The sequence below is a fragment of the Sapajus apella genome, unplaced genomic scaffold (assembly GCF_009761245.1).
Source record: "Sapajus apella isolate SASKATOON/1434 unplaced genomic scaffold, GSC_monkey_1.0 scaffold2, whole genome shotgun sequence".
Classification (NCBI taxonomy): Eukaryota; Metazoa; Chordata; class Mammalia; order Primates; family Cebidae; genus Sapajus; species Sapajus apella.
The window spans coordinates 14,136,014-14,149,472 of NW_022436942.1; the positions used below are offsets into that span (position 1 = coordinate 14,136,014).

Here is a 13,459-nt window from a genome sequence, read left to right on the forward strand (position 1 = left end):
CTCCCCGCATTTCCTTTTTCCAGGAAAATGTGAAACTAACGGTTTCCGTGGTGGACGCGCCGGCCGGGCGCCGAGGCTTCGCCGGCTATCCCCAGGCAGCGCCCCGGAAAACAAAGGGGATTCCCAGCCATTGTCCTCCGCGGCGCTGAGCATCACCAGCACTAGCAAGGCAGTAGCTTGCGCAGTTATCTCCACAGCGGGCAATGTCACAACCCGACCAACAGCACAAACTACTACCTCAGCCAGGGCCATGGTGTCGGGGAGGCAGGGGACCACGCGGAGGGCAGCAAAGCGGCTCTGGCGCTCCTCGGTCCTTCCTCGCCGCCGACGTCGGCTCGAAGCCCCTTCTTTTCCTTTCCCTTCCCCGTCGCGCCACGCCGCGCCCGGAGACCCCGCCCAGCGCCGCGCGGCTCGCCTGCTCCCGGCGCGAACCGAGAGCTACGGGGATTGGAGGCGGCGCCGGGACCCGGGTGCTAGAACCGGCGTTCTCTACGTCAGCCCCCGCTCTGAAGAGAAAAAGGCGGTGGTGTCTTGCGGAGAAAGCCGCTCCCTCCAGTGCCCCGAGGGGAGCGCGTCGCCTCAGCCGCTCGAAAGCAGAAAATGGGCGGCAAAAGCGCAGTGAGACACCAACTGGTTTTGGACGGCGCCCGAGAGGCAGCGAGCAGCTCTCCCGCGCTTCGCCCGCCAGGAGCTGCCGCCACGTCCCGAGCTGCGCCGCCCGCGCCCCTCCCTGCTCCGAGCCCGCGGTGGGGGCTGGGCTACGGCCGAGCCCGGCACCCGGGCCCCCACCCACGCCGCGCTGCCGCACCCGCCGCCGGCCCGCTCTCCGCGCGGACGAACGTCGGGACACATCCCGCAGACGCGGCCGCCGGCTCCGCGAAATAGCAGCCAAGGCGTAGCCGGGAAGTCCCCAGGCCACCCGTTCCCCAGCACCCTTCGGGGAAATCCCGTTCAGCTCTGCAGGAGGCGAAAACAGAACAAACGAAAACCCCTTAACACTGAAACCGGGCCCGGCGGTGGCCCGGGTGGCAACGGCGGCGACTCGACGCGCGCAGACAGACGACCCGTCTCGCGCTCTGCTGCTCCTGTGCGTCCGGACGAACCTTAGAGATCACTTAAGGAGGCTCGCGCGCTACTCCTCCCCACGTGACCACCCCGCCAGGCCGCCCCCCCGCGTCGCCATCTTACATCCGGGACAGAGGCGGCGTCCCTTTTCCCCGCCTTGGCAAGCTTCGACGTGCCATGAGAAGTCAGCCCCGAAAGGGAGACCCCGATTCCACGTCACCGGAGTGTGGGTCCGCGGTCTATGGCCTCCGTCGCCTCAGCGGGGGAAACTGGATCCCAAACTTTTCTCGGCCTTTGCCCGCAAAGAAGATGGCGGCGCTTACCGCCGCCTTACCGGACACGTTGTACCCTGGCCGGGGTTTGAAGTTTCCGGCACCTCCTTTCGCATCCAGCAAGGACACAACCGTGCGCGCCCCAACCGCGCGGCGTGGTCGCCGTGTTAGCTTCCGCAGAAAACAGGCGGGAAAGCTGCGGCACAGCTCGCTTTAAACGCAAACTCCTGGGACTTGTGGTTTTGGCTTTTTCTTTTTAAACCAAGTTAGGGAGAAGGTGACTGCTATAGAGCTGCTTCTGCTTTTGGCCCAGACAACTTACGGGACTGTTTCCCCCCTCCTAAGAGATTTTTTGTAGGAAGTTAGCAAATTATTTTAAAGAAAAAGTTAGGGCTTGTAAGATACAATATAGGACGCCCCAGTTAAATTGGAATTTCAGATAACCAGTTTTTTTGGCATATGTTACATATATTTTTTAAATTGTTTATCTGATACTCCAATTTAACTGCATTCTCTATTTTTAATGACTACATCTGGCATCCCCCCATTAGCCTTACTCCCAGACTGCTGATGCCAAAATAAGGAATGGAGGGAAATGAAAACTGTTAGAAAAGCAATTTATAGTTCTCTTTGCTCAGACTTTCCTTTCATGGAGGCCAGAGGGCTATGGTCTAGGACAATATTTGGCAGCAACGCATAAGGATATCCTTGTATAATTCCCTTTTTGGCAAAATAAGATTTTTTTTTTCTTAAGCCATCACGATGTAATTTTGGACAACAGATCCTCTTGGCCAAGAGTTTCACTGCAATTTAAAAAATAACTGGCTTTTTGTTTCTATAGGCGATGAGACCCTAACAGTTTCTTAAAGTACAAGTTTTCTTTTTTTAAAATTATTTTTCTTCTTTACTCCACTGATACCATTTTACTGTACTAAAAGTACAAGTTTCCAAGTTAAAAATCAGCCTGCCTAACATGTAACAGTATTTTTACTTGCATATTCAGAAAGTGAAATATATTTGGTTATGCCCACTAACTGACAGATAATGTTAGGCTAATTTAAGCCTTTTAAAGCAACTACTGAAGGTACTTTGGAAAATCCAATCAGAACCATTTCCAATTAAGAATATTTATTTACGTCAACATTATACATTTGCAATTAACTGCTTTACTTGACAAAGCAGAAACTCACTTATCAATCACTTACCAGAAAGTCTGTAGAAACGTCATACCATCTTTCTTTGATAAGCAAAGATTGGGCTGCCATGGACATCAACCCTCACTGCTCATTCACTGCACAGTGGATCAGATTATTCTGCACCAAAGCAAATATCCTTTGCCATAATGACACAGATTTTTAAATGGCCATTAAACAGCTGTTTGGTCTATGGTATACAGATTTGTTAGAGCAGTAAAGTTTCCAACTAAATTCAGTCATTACACTACTTTATCACTTAGATTTCTTTCCATAATCTGTTTTTAACCCTGCTAACACCAGTATACTCATCACCCACATATAATGTATTAACATCAACATTTTCTCCTCCCCTCATATCAGGAATCTTAAGTATCCTTTCTGAGTATTACCACCATCAGTGACTCAATCCTTTGTCAACTCATAGCAAGAAAATTGCAACAGCTTCCTACCTTAGCTTTCCATACTGTATATACCTATCTTCCTTGGTTTCATAATTTATTCTTAAATCACTCCAAACCCCGGCTATCTCAAATCTAAAACACTCTCCTTAGCTTTCAAAGAATTTTATGAAGGGACCCAATCCTTCACAGTCAACCTTGTTTTCACACCACACACCATAATGTACTATTTTCTATTTCACAAATAAGACTTGCTCACATTATCTTTGCCTGAAATCTGCCCCATAAATCCTTTGAACTCATCCAAAATCCAGGTAGCCATCAAGACTCACTTTAAGTTCTATCTTCACCACTGAGCCTTTTCATTTCTTTAAAAAACGTCCTCTGAATACTAACAGTAATAATAACCTGAACCATAGAAAACTATGTTGTTTCCCTATTTTACGATCCTATTTTGATCTGTACTTACCTTTTACTGTACTTTACATACTTGTTAAAAGGTCTATATTCCCTGTAAAGCTGTAAACTCTATAAGGGCAGAGACTAACCCAATGCCTAACACAAAATAGGGTCTAAAAAGTTGTTAATGATACACCAGTACTTAATTGTATAGTGTTGTATCCAGTATTATTTTATATATGTGGTTTCCTTGACTAGCTATAAGCACTGGAGAGCTCCAAATAGTGTCTGTCACATACAGCAAGGACACAGTGTTACTGGCACACAGTAGATTCTTAATATTCAGCGGTTGTCCAGTAAAAGGCAAAAAATTGGTCTCCATTATGGGAGGACGTAGATTTTTCTCGCCATGACTGAATGATGTGTGCCCATTTTACTTCCCTAACTACCTAGTGGCAATGATGCTCCAGGCACAGGGCTTAACAACACACTCCATTTCTAATTCTAATAAACAACTCCATGCATTAAATACCATTATTAACTCCATTTCACAGAGGAGGACACAAAAAACAGATTAATTAACTTGCCCAAGGTCACACATTTAGTAATGAACAGAGTTGGGATTTGAATTTAAAAAGTCTGGCCCCAGACTCTGGCCTCTTAACCACTATGCTGTTATTTATAACATATCTTCTTAAAACACGCAACATCTGTTTTAAACAGATAAAATGTTTTAAACCTGGACGAATAATAAAAACCTGATGCAACTTTCAAGGTCATCATTATTAAGATGAATTTTTTTTCCCCACAGTATTTGAAATTCTTTATTATGTTCAAGTATGTTTGTCCCAATGCCTGTCATAGAAACAGTAATTGCCTCAAGAGTATTTTTAGTTTATAAGTCTTCATTTTAATGGACTGTAAAACATGAAACTATTGTAATGTAGTAAAAAGAACTGCTTTTGAAAAAGCAAGACACAGTGGTCCACCTCGACTTAAGGCGTGTGACTCTAGGCAACTCACTTCAACCCCTAATCCTTGACTTCTGTAAAATGAGAATAACTTATTTGCAAGACTACTTTGAGGATTAAAGCCCTGGCCTCCACATACTAGGTATTCCAAAAATGGTGGTTAAAATTAGGAATTAGAAAAATTATTTTAACTGACTGTAGTACACAGAAAAATGTAGAAATTCTTGTTTTATCCTTTCATTACATAACTCAAAAAAAAAAAAAGGAGTTTTAAAGCAAATTATTTTCTTTGAGATGCAGAGAGACAGTCTGGCATTGATATGGATAGGCAGTTTCAAAACAGCCTCACCAAATTAAAAAAAAAAAAATGCTCATTAGATTAAAAGAATCTAATCTACATCAAGATTTTTACTTGACCTAGCATTTTAACTCAAGGTTCCAAATCTTTCTTTCTAAACTATTCAGACACACTTCGTGTCTTCTGCTGATTGTTTCATATTTTTCATTTTATATATTAATAGCTTTAATAAAGCTCAAGAACATTTCCCCTTTATTCTATAATTTTTTCCCCCAAACTGACCATCCTAAACATATGTGAATTACTACTTATAAAGTCTTTAAACAGAGTAAGTGATGTGGGGTGTCAATAATGTTTCAGACCTAACGGTGTTGAGAAAGCAAACATAGTCAAGAAAATAAATCACTTGTCAGATCTAAAGGTAAATGATGAAAGTGGTTATGATTTTAAGTTATAAAGAAATGCTAGTATTACTGGAATATAATTACAAACCTGGAATCATGCTTAGTGGTGACTGTAAAGCAAATAAATGATCTATACAATCATAATTATAACTATATAGCTTTCATGAAAAATGTATCCTAGACTACAAAGAAATTTTGGGTTTGAGGCTAATAGACTTTCATGATTATAATACATAACTGATACATCTCAATAACATAAAAATTGTAAGGAGAAAGAGTAACAACAGTGTATTATTTTCAAGAATTGTGCTGGGAACTAAAAAAGAATCTCACAAAATTAGATAAATATATCCAGTCTGACATAAACACCATATGGTAGCTGCCTTCAGAGACAGGAGTTGTATGTTATGTGTTAAATTATGACACAGAGGTAGTAGTAAAAGATGAAAAGCAAATGAAATTTGCACAGTTGGGTCTGAAGCCTAATATTTTATTTTTCTAGATAAAAATAAAATTGCAATATTATAGCTATGGAGTTTTTTTCTCCCATCTAGTAAAACTTCATAGAAGGAAGCAGTTGTTAATATATTGCAATGATTTTTCAAATAATGGCATGGTTTAGCAGATCTTCCCTGGTTGCACTATTTATTTAATTTTAGTTTAAAATAAAACTTAGTGTAACTACATTCACAGCAACTGAAAATGGTCTCAAATATAATAATCTCATACTTGAGGGGCCAGAATCAATACCACAGCATCATTAGGAATGTTTCAATTGACCTTTGGGTGAACTGTAAGTACCAGGCACACAGATAACAAATACACCCTACAAAGACTCAGATATGAGAACTATAAGATTCTAGATCCTCCATCAAATACTGCTTTGCAACAGAAAAATGAATATAGTTGAAATACATGGGCAATAAGCTGCCTCAAATCCTTCCTGTAAGTAGGCAGTGTTAATATTACAAATCAATAAATATTAAGATGGCATAAATCTAAAATAGTTTAAAGCATTTGCCTCAGAAAACAAAGATCTCCCCCACTCCCAAAATCATTAAAAAAAGAAAATCCTAATTAAAAAAATTTTCTTGGCTGGCGCACGGTGGCTAACGCCTGTAATCACAGCACTTTGGGAGGCAGAAGCAGGAGGGAGATCACGAGGTCAGGAGTTCAAGACCAGCCTGACCAACATGGTGAAACCTGTTTCTACTAAAAATACAAAAATTAACTGGGTGTGGTGGCACGCGCCTATGATCCCAGCTACTCAGGAGGCTAAGGCAGGAGAATTGCTTGAACCTGGGAGACAGAGGTTGCAGTGAGCCGAGATCATGCTACTTACTGCAGCCTGGGCAGCAGAGAGAAACTCCGTCTCAAAAAAAAAAAAAAGGAAGAAAAAATGGAACTAGAGTTAGAATCTTGCTATGTTGTCCAGGCTAGTATCAAACTCCTGGCCTCAAGTGATCTCCCACCTTGGCCTCCCAAAGTGCTGGGATTACAGGTGTGGGCCACCATTCCAGCCAAACACTCATTTAAGCAGGTTTTAAATACTTTACTTTGAGAAAAGATGTATAATCTCTCTATCCACATCATAAAAAATATGATTGTTACCAATTCAGATGCTGAATCCATCATATTTATAGCAATCCCATTTTGTGAGCATCTTGGATGCTGAATCCCATGTATTCATAAAGACAGTAGGAGTTATAGTCACAAATTATTATTTTTTATTTTTAGTTTTCCATGGCACTTCCAGTTTTTGGAACAAATTACTTTAACTTGTTCAGCTATTTCAAAATGGCATGGGAACTTTATCTTACAAAAACGCAACAGTGGCCAAAGGGGAAAGTATTTCTAGAATCTCATTTAATAGAAAGGCAATGAGCAGTAAAGGCTCCACTTCTTATGAAGAAGCAATAGGCACAATTAGGGAAAGAGCTGAAAGAGAAGAGGCAAAGAATGAAAGGGGAATGAAAAGAGAAAAATATAGAATGAAATATAGAATGAAAAGAGAAGTAACGTAAACATAAAAGTTAGCAAGGAAAAAAACATAGAAGAGAGAAGAGGGAGGACAGAAAGTGATGTCCAAGAAAAAGGAAGAAAAGTAGTCAAAGATCTCTCTTATGATATAGTAGTAAATTTATGAAACTTGAATAATTACCCTAATGTCATTATAAAATCAACTCCACACTCAAATTATGCATTTTTTCCTCTAAAGAATTAGTAACTCATTATCATCTTTGTTTAGAAATACGGAAACAACTTTGAAAAGTCAATGTGTAGAGTTAAATAAGAGGTAGAGTCTCTGTTCATCATTGCCTCAGAATTAATTGAGATGACCAAGAATATTCATATAGGACTTGCCATATGTTCTTTTAAATAGCCAACACTGTTAGAGCATTAGAAATTATTGGATTTGTAAGACATTTAACCTCTTCTGAAATAGTCTGTATATAAATCAAGATACAAAGACATTATCTCTCTTTCTGAATCTGTAAACACTTTTCATTCAAATGAAAGCACTATTCTACTCTCCAGAGATACAAAAAATTTAATTCAAGTGATCATGAAGTATTAAAGACTTTTCCCACTTTATATAAATTGGTAAAATACTATGTGGTATGAACTCCCATTCTTCTTATAATTTTTTTAAAGCAAAATTCTCTCTAATAATGTAGATAAATACAACCCAGAAACACTAAGCATAGTAAAATGTGACACCTTATACAAGATCAGCATTATCTGCCAAAATGCCAAACCTAAGTGGAAATCTAACGAACATAACCGGCTGCTGGCAATGGTTTCAGAGACCATTTCTGTCTACATCTCTGGCAGTTTTCTACGAAAAACTGTAATCCACAATATTCTGGGCCTATACACTGCCTCCATTCCAAGGGTGGCACAGTTAGGGGCTCCTGTAAGTGTTCTGCCTTGGCTACACAGACTTCACCTAGAGCAGTCTCTTGAAAACTTGGTTGCCCATCTGAATTGTTACACATTTGGGGAGAAAATACTAGACATTATAAAATAACTGCCCTTAACTGACACAAATGTAATAATGATCACCTCATTAATAAAGAATATACTTTTGAGTTATTTTCTAACATTGTTCCATAACTTATGCTAACTCATCCTTAGTTTCAGAACTGATGTTCCTTTGGCCCAATGGTTACCTGGTACCAAATTTTGACAATAAAACAAAATACTTTTTAAAATATATTGAGAAAGGACAAATAATCTAGTTATTATTGGCCTACTGTAGAAATAATTTAACTGAATATTATTCTCCAGAATAAAACATCTATACCAAATTGTTCATCTCTGTCTTCTGATGATACATACAAATTTAAGAAGTATAAAAAGAGTTGAATTGATAACCATATACAGAAAAAACAAGAAACAAGAGAGATGTTAGCTGTTAAGTGAATAAAATTAAAAATGAAAGCAAGTGAAAAGTGGTTCTCTCTAAGCCAGACTTTATGCCTTTTGTTTTGGAACCTAAAAGGCTTCTAATAAATACATGTTACAAATGTATACAGTAAAATTGACAAAACCTTAACACTAGTTATAAAGAAATACTAAAGACATTACAAAATGATGTATTTTTTTCCCTTGGCAGTGGTAGCATTATAGGAAACTTAAGAAGTAATCTGTGCAAGTTAACAATTAGCTTAATTCCTTTATAATGGACAAAATGGTCAGAAAAATGCTTTATGAATCATACAATTGTTGGCATATACTTGTTGTATAAGACAGGCACTGTCAGTGACAACAAGTGACGACATAAGGCTTAAAACTCTCTTGGCTAGGCGTGGTGGCTTATGCCTGTAATGCCAGCACTCTGGGAGGCCAAGGCGGGCAGATCACCTGAGGTCAGGCGTTCAAAACTAGCTTGGCCAACATGGTGAAAACCCATCTCTACTAAAATTACAAAAAAATTAGCCAGGCATGGTGGCATATGTCTGTAATCCCAGCTACTCAGGAGTCTGTGGCACGAGAATCACCTGATCCTGGTAGATGGAGGTTACAGTGAGCCAAGATCATGCCACTGCACTCCAACCTGGGCGACAAAGCGAAACTCCATCTAAATCGAAAAAAAAAAAAAAAAAAAACACCTCATAGTATTTCTAGTAAGTATCCCAAAGGACATTTTTACTTCTGTTTCAAGGGCTGGTTATAGAATCAATCGTGCTATAAAATAATCTTATCTTTGAGAGCTTTCTTTTTGAATCTCCTGCTATCTAGTAATTTCACACACTCCAGTTCTTCTGGTCACTAAAGAACCCAATTTGTACTAACAAGACAAGGGCAATGTGTTCCATACCAGCAATCAGAATATTTTAGAAAATGCAACCTAAAGGAATGTTTGACTCAAGGGAATGAATTACAGAAGTGACTCTTGGAGGGTAACCGGAAATATTCTGGAGGAAAAGTCTGTCAAATTATACTACCAAGAGGGCCACCCAGTTGCTCCACACTAAGACTGGCATTGATTACCTTATTACATGGCAATAACACATTCACTATGTTTATGTTTTGAACTGCAGGGCATGGTCCTGATAAAGAATGCTAATGCAGTATTAGCTCAAATTACTCTGCTCATATAAATGCATATTGCATACACTTGACTCACATTTAACTATTTAATTATCCTAATTGCAACTGATCTGTTACTTCTCAAGAATAGACCATTTTCCTTTGAATAAATGCATGGCAATATTTTTAACATGTTACTGAATTGGTACACTACCCTTGGGTTATTCTGTTTCAATGCTTTATCAGTGATTATGTGGATTTTTCTAATCCTCAATTTAACATACCCAAAGATAGAAAATAAGTACACAGCTTGAATGATTACTTTTTACAAATTTAAGGAAAATGCTGAAAGCAGAACTTATGAAATGCCACATTTTACCTTAATTTTAGGTGAAATAATAGAAATTCATTAACTCATGTAAATAAAAAAATCCCCTCAAATGAAGACCTTACCACATTTTTACAGATAATAGTGCAAATTAAATAATTACACAATTATAATAGCCTCAAAACTGTATCTCATTCATGACTCAATTCTAATATCTTTTTGCAGTTTTATGATTATTATGGAGAAGCTCAAATTAATAAATTCTATTAAAATCAAAAGCCTTCCAATACACTAAAATAATACCAACACCATTATGATTTCTTATGAATAATCATTGTTTTAAACATCTTTGTGTCTTCACATAAATTATGAAAATTTAACTCAGAAGAAAAATATTGTAATCCATTAAATAAAAAATACAGTGAGCTAGGTCAAAGTCAGTATTTTAAGAAATAATTAAGTTATTGTACTCAAGAGCACTTTTCTTTTTCACTAGGATAGGAAGTGAAACATAATTAGCATTTTACTCCATTACAGCAAGTTCACTGCACTTCTAAATGCTTGACTATCTCCAAAAATACACTTTTCATTGTTTTATATACACACACATTTTATACTTGTGAGTTAACATAGGTATTTTTCTTCTTGAGAAGACATTACAAAATGAAGCACTGAAATGAACAAAACCTCACAGGCAAAATTTTAGAAAATCTGAAATCATCTTGCCTGGGTCGTAATTCAAAGACAGTGACAAATGTTGTCAGGGGAAACAAAATCAGTAGAAATATAAAATATGAAAAGTCTTTAAAATTCAGACAGCAAATATAAAAATCAGACAGACTTCAGTGAAAGCTTGGAGAGCTGTTTAAAGAAATGAGGTATGATGAAGTCAAAGTGCTACAATATATATCAATGTATTAATAACCTATATTTCGAAGTTGCAAAACCAGCAAATCATAAACTATTTGCTGCTGTGTTCACATGACCTTACTGGTCAGATGTTTAATGGTCACTAATATACATTTAAAATAAGCATGAGGCTAACTGCATGATCATATAGTGAGCTTATCTGCCACATAAGAAGGCAAATTATAAGTAAAAACATAAGCAAACAATTTTGTATTAATAATAAATAGAGCTTTAAGCATTTAACATTATCAATACTTTTAAAATTTAAATAAATGCAACTATTTTATACAGAACTGTACCATTTATTATACACACAAGTATATCAATTCCCTTTGTTAATAAAGGCTGGTTATAGATAATATGGAATGTTACAGTACCATCTTGCATAAAATTCTAGTACGATTTTGTACTTGAAAAAGGTTGCAAAAACACCAGCCTAATAAATCTGACTGAAGTATCTCTTCTTTCTTTTTAAAAAGTACATCATTAACAGATACACCACAAACTGTACATAAGCTCACTTTAAATCACCAACTGGAGATACGGTAGCATGTATACTGTAGTATTAATTATCCATCCCATCAGTTTAATTTATTAAAGGCTTGCACTGCTACTCATTCAGGGGCCTTTGTTAGATGTGCAAGCTTGTAATATGAATTACTGAACTTGGGTGAGTAGAATCTAAAGAAGGCCAACAACAGCTGCCAAGAATTATTTGTGGTAAGAAATGTCCTTCTCACAGAAGATTCAGTTAGGAGCAAACATTTTTTAGAATATCTTTCTTCTTTCAAATATACTGTAGCTGGTCAAGATTCTCCATTTTGAACTCTGGATGCTGGTGGTTGCATGAAATCCTTAAAGGGAACTAGTGCTTCTTTAAGTGCAGAGCAGACTTCTGAAGAAGAGCAGGTGATGCATTCTACTAAAGTTGGGTATAAGGCAATTACTTGTGCCCAGGTATTTCCATCAACTGTAATGCAAAGGTATAAAACCTCAAAAGAGTGGAATTAAATAGCAGAGATTATTCAATTAACATGAACACAATCCTTTAAACTGAATGTAAAGAAAAAATTCTGAAATATGAAGCTTCTACAAGCTTGTATCTTTTTATCTTTTTAATTTTTGAAGCATTTTCTGCTATATTTATTAAAGTATGAGAAAAATATATGCTGAGTGTGCAGTCATTAGTAACAATAAACTTGATAAAGTACATTTTAAATGGTATTTCAATTTGCAAAGGCTCTGAAAGTTAACGAAGTCATTCAGAATAATCCAAACCTTTGTCATTTTTAGTATAATTGCCAGAGGATGCAGTGTACATTGCAATCATTAGAAAATAACTTTTCAGTTGTCTGCTAAAAGTCGAAATATTTTGAAATACAAATTATGGTCAACGATTTAGTAATATAATTATAAATTGTCACAAACAGATCCATTCTTGTCTTGTACTGTTTGCTAATCTTTAATGTACATCACTAGATGTAGACTTTGAGTGGGAAGGAACCATGCCTGCCTTCCTCACCACTATCATGAACAAATAGTACAGCTGAATGCTACTGTTACTGAATGGACAAAAGTATGTCCAAATTAGTTATATTTTCCTATAAGTATTGTGCATAATGTTGGGCAACCAATATGAAAGATAGTTTTTAGACATTTAGATATTTTTAAAATTTTGTGAAACAAGTCTCAAATCTGAGTGGTATTATAGTATAAAGGAAAACAAATACTATGTGTGAAGACCTTTGATTCTGTTTTTCACTTCAATTTACTGGGTGTCAGTTGCCTAAAATTCCTTCTGAAATAAGAACGATGGGTGTCCCTGATCAAGTCATTTAATTTGTCTTTATCTCACTTCTTCCAATGTAAAATAAATGAGTTTCTCAAACTAGTGTTCCTCAGTTTACTTCCTAGGAAAAAGCTCATGATAAAGTAGTTTGGCAGATGTTTGCATATCTCTCATCTTTTGGAGACTAATTATTCATATTAATTTATTAAGGGCTTATAGTAAAAGAACAGATTAAAATTAACCCAGTGTTCCCAAAATTAATTTGATTATGGAATTTTTTTCCATCCAATATCTACTGACATCACGCATCATCAATGTTCATGCCTTAGTACATATCTTGGAAAATGCTATACTGTTAATTTAACCTCTTTTCCCAAACAGGGGCTTCCTCAGGGTGGGTGTGATAAGAAGAAATGGGGAATAGGGCTGATGGGTACTGCTGAGGATGAGGAGTCAGGCTGGAGCCGTTCTGCTTTTCGCTGTTTTAATATGTTGGAAATTCACATCACATTTCATTTGTAAAAAGTATTTTGCTGCTTAGCAGAATACAAAAGTCTAAAAGCCACTGTCTAAGAAGTTTAAAAAAGTCTGCTTCAGTTGTCTCCTGTGAAACTTTACAGTAATCATTTAACAAAATATTAGACAGATTTAAACCTATCTAGGTTGTCCCAGATGGAGAGTCAATTGACCAAATGAATCCTTGATTTATCATGGTAAAACACAAAAGTACATTAAGACGGCATCTCAAAGGAAGTTACTCAAATTTCTTAAAATATGTTTTAGGCTGGTACGGTGGCTCATGCCTGTAATCCCAGCAATTTGGGAGGCTGAGAGGGCGAATCATCTGAAGTCAGGAGTTTGAGACCAGCCTGGCCACCATTGTGAAACCTCATC

The 13,459-nt window shown here is 37.7% G+C and overlaps 2 protein-coding genes across 7 annotated transcripts in view; one reads left to right on the forward strand and one right to left on the reverse strand.

Moving 5' to 3' along the window:
• The first annotated feature begins 247 nt into the window (after positions 1 to 247).
• LOC116558685 (putative uncharacterized protein encoded by LINC01465) lies at positions 248 to 1,218 on the forward strand. The gene is given in 1 exon segment (XM_032288713.1): positions 248 to 1,218. A coding segment is annotated over 1 exon segment (396 nt). The 5' UTR covers positions 248 to 600; the 3' UTR covers positions 997 to 1,218.
• A 6,318-nt stretch (positions 1,219 to 7,536) lies between these two features.
• MON2 (MON2 homolog, regulator of endosome-to-Golgi trafficking) overlaps positions 7,537 to 13,459 on the reverse strand; it is a 134,708-nt gene continuing 128,785 nt past the window's right edge. For all 6 annotated transcript variants that reach the window (XM_032288754.1, XM_032288735.1, XM_032288743.1 and 3 more), the window contains one exon: positions 7,537 to 11,746. In XM_032288754.1, coding sequence (XP_032144645.1) covers positions 11,583 to 11,746 — 164 coding nt within the window. In that variant the 3' untranslated portion in view covers positions 7,537 to 11,582. The remainder of the gene's footprint in view (positions 11,747 to 13,459) is intronic.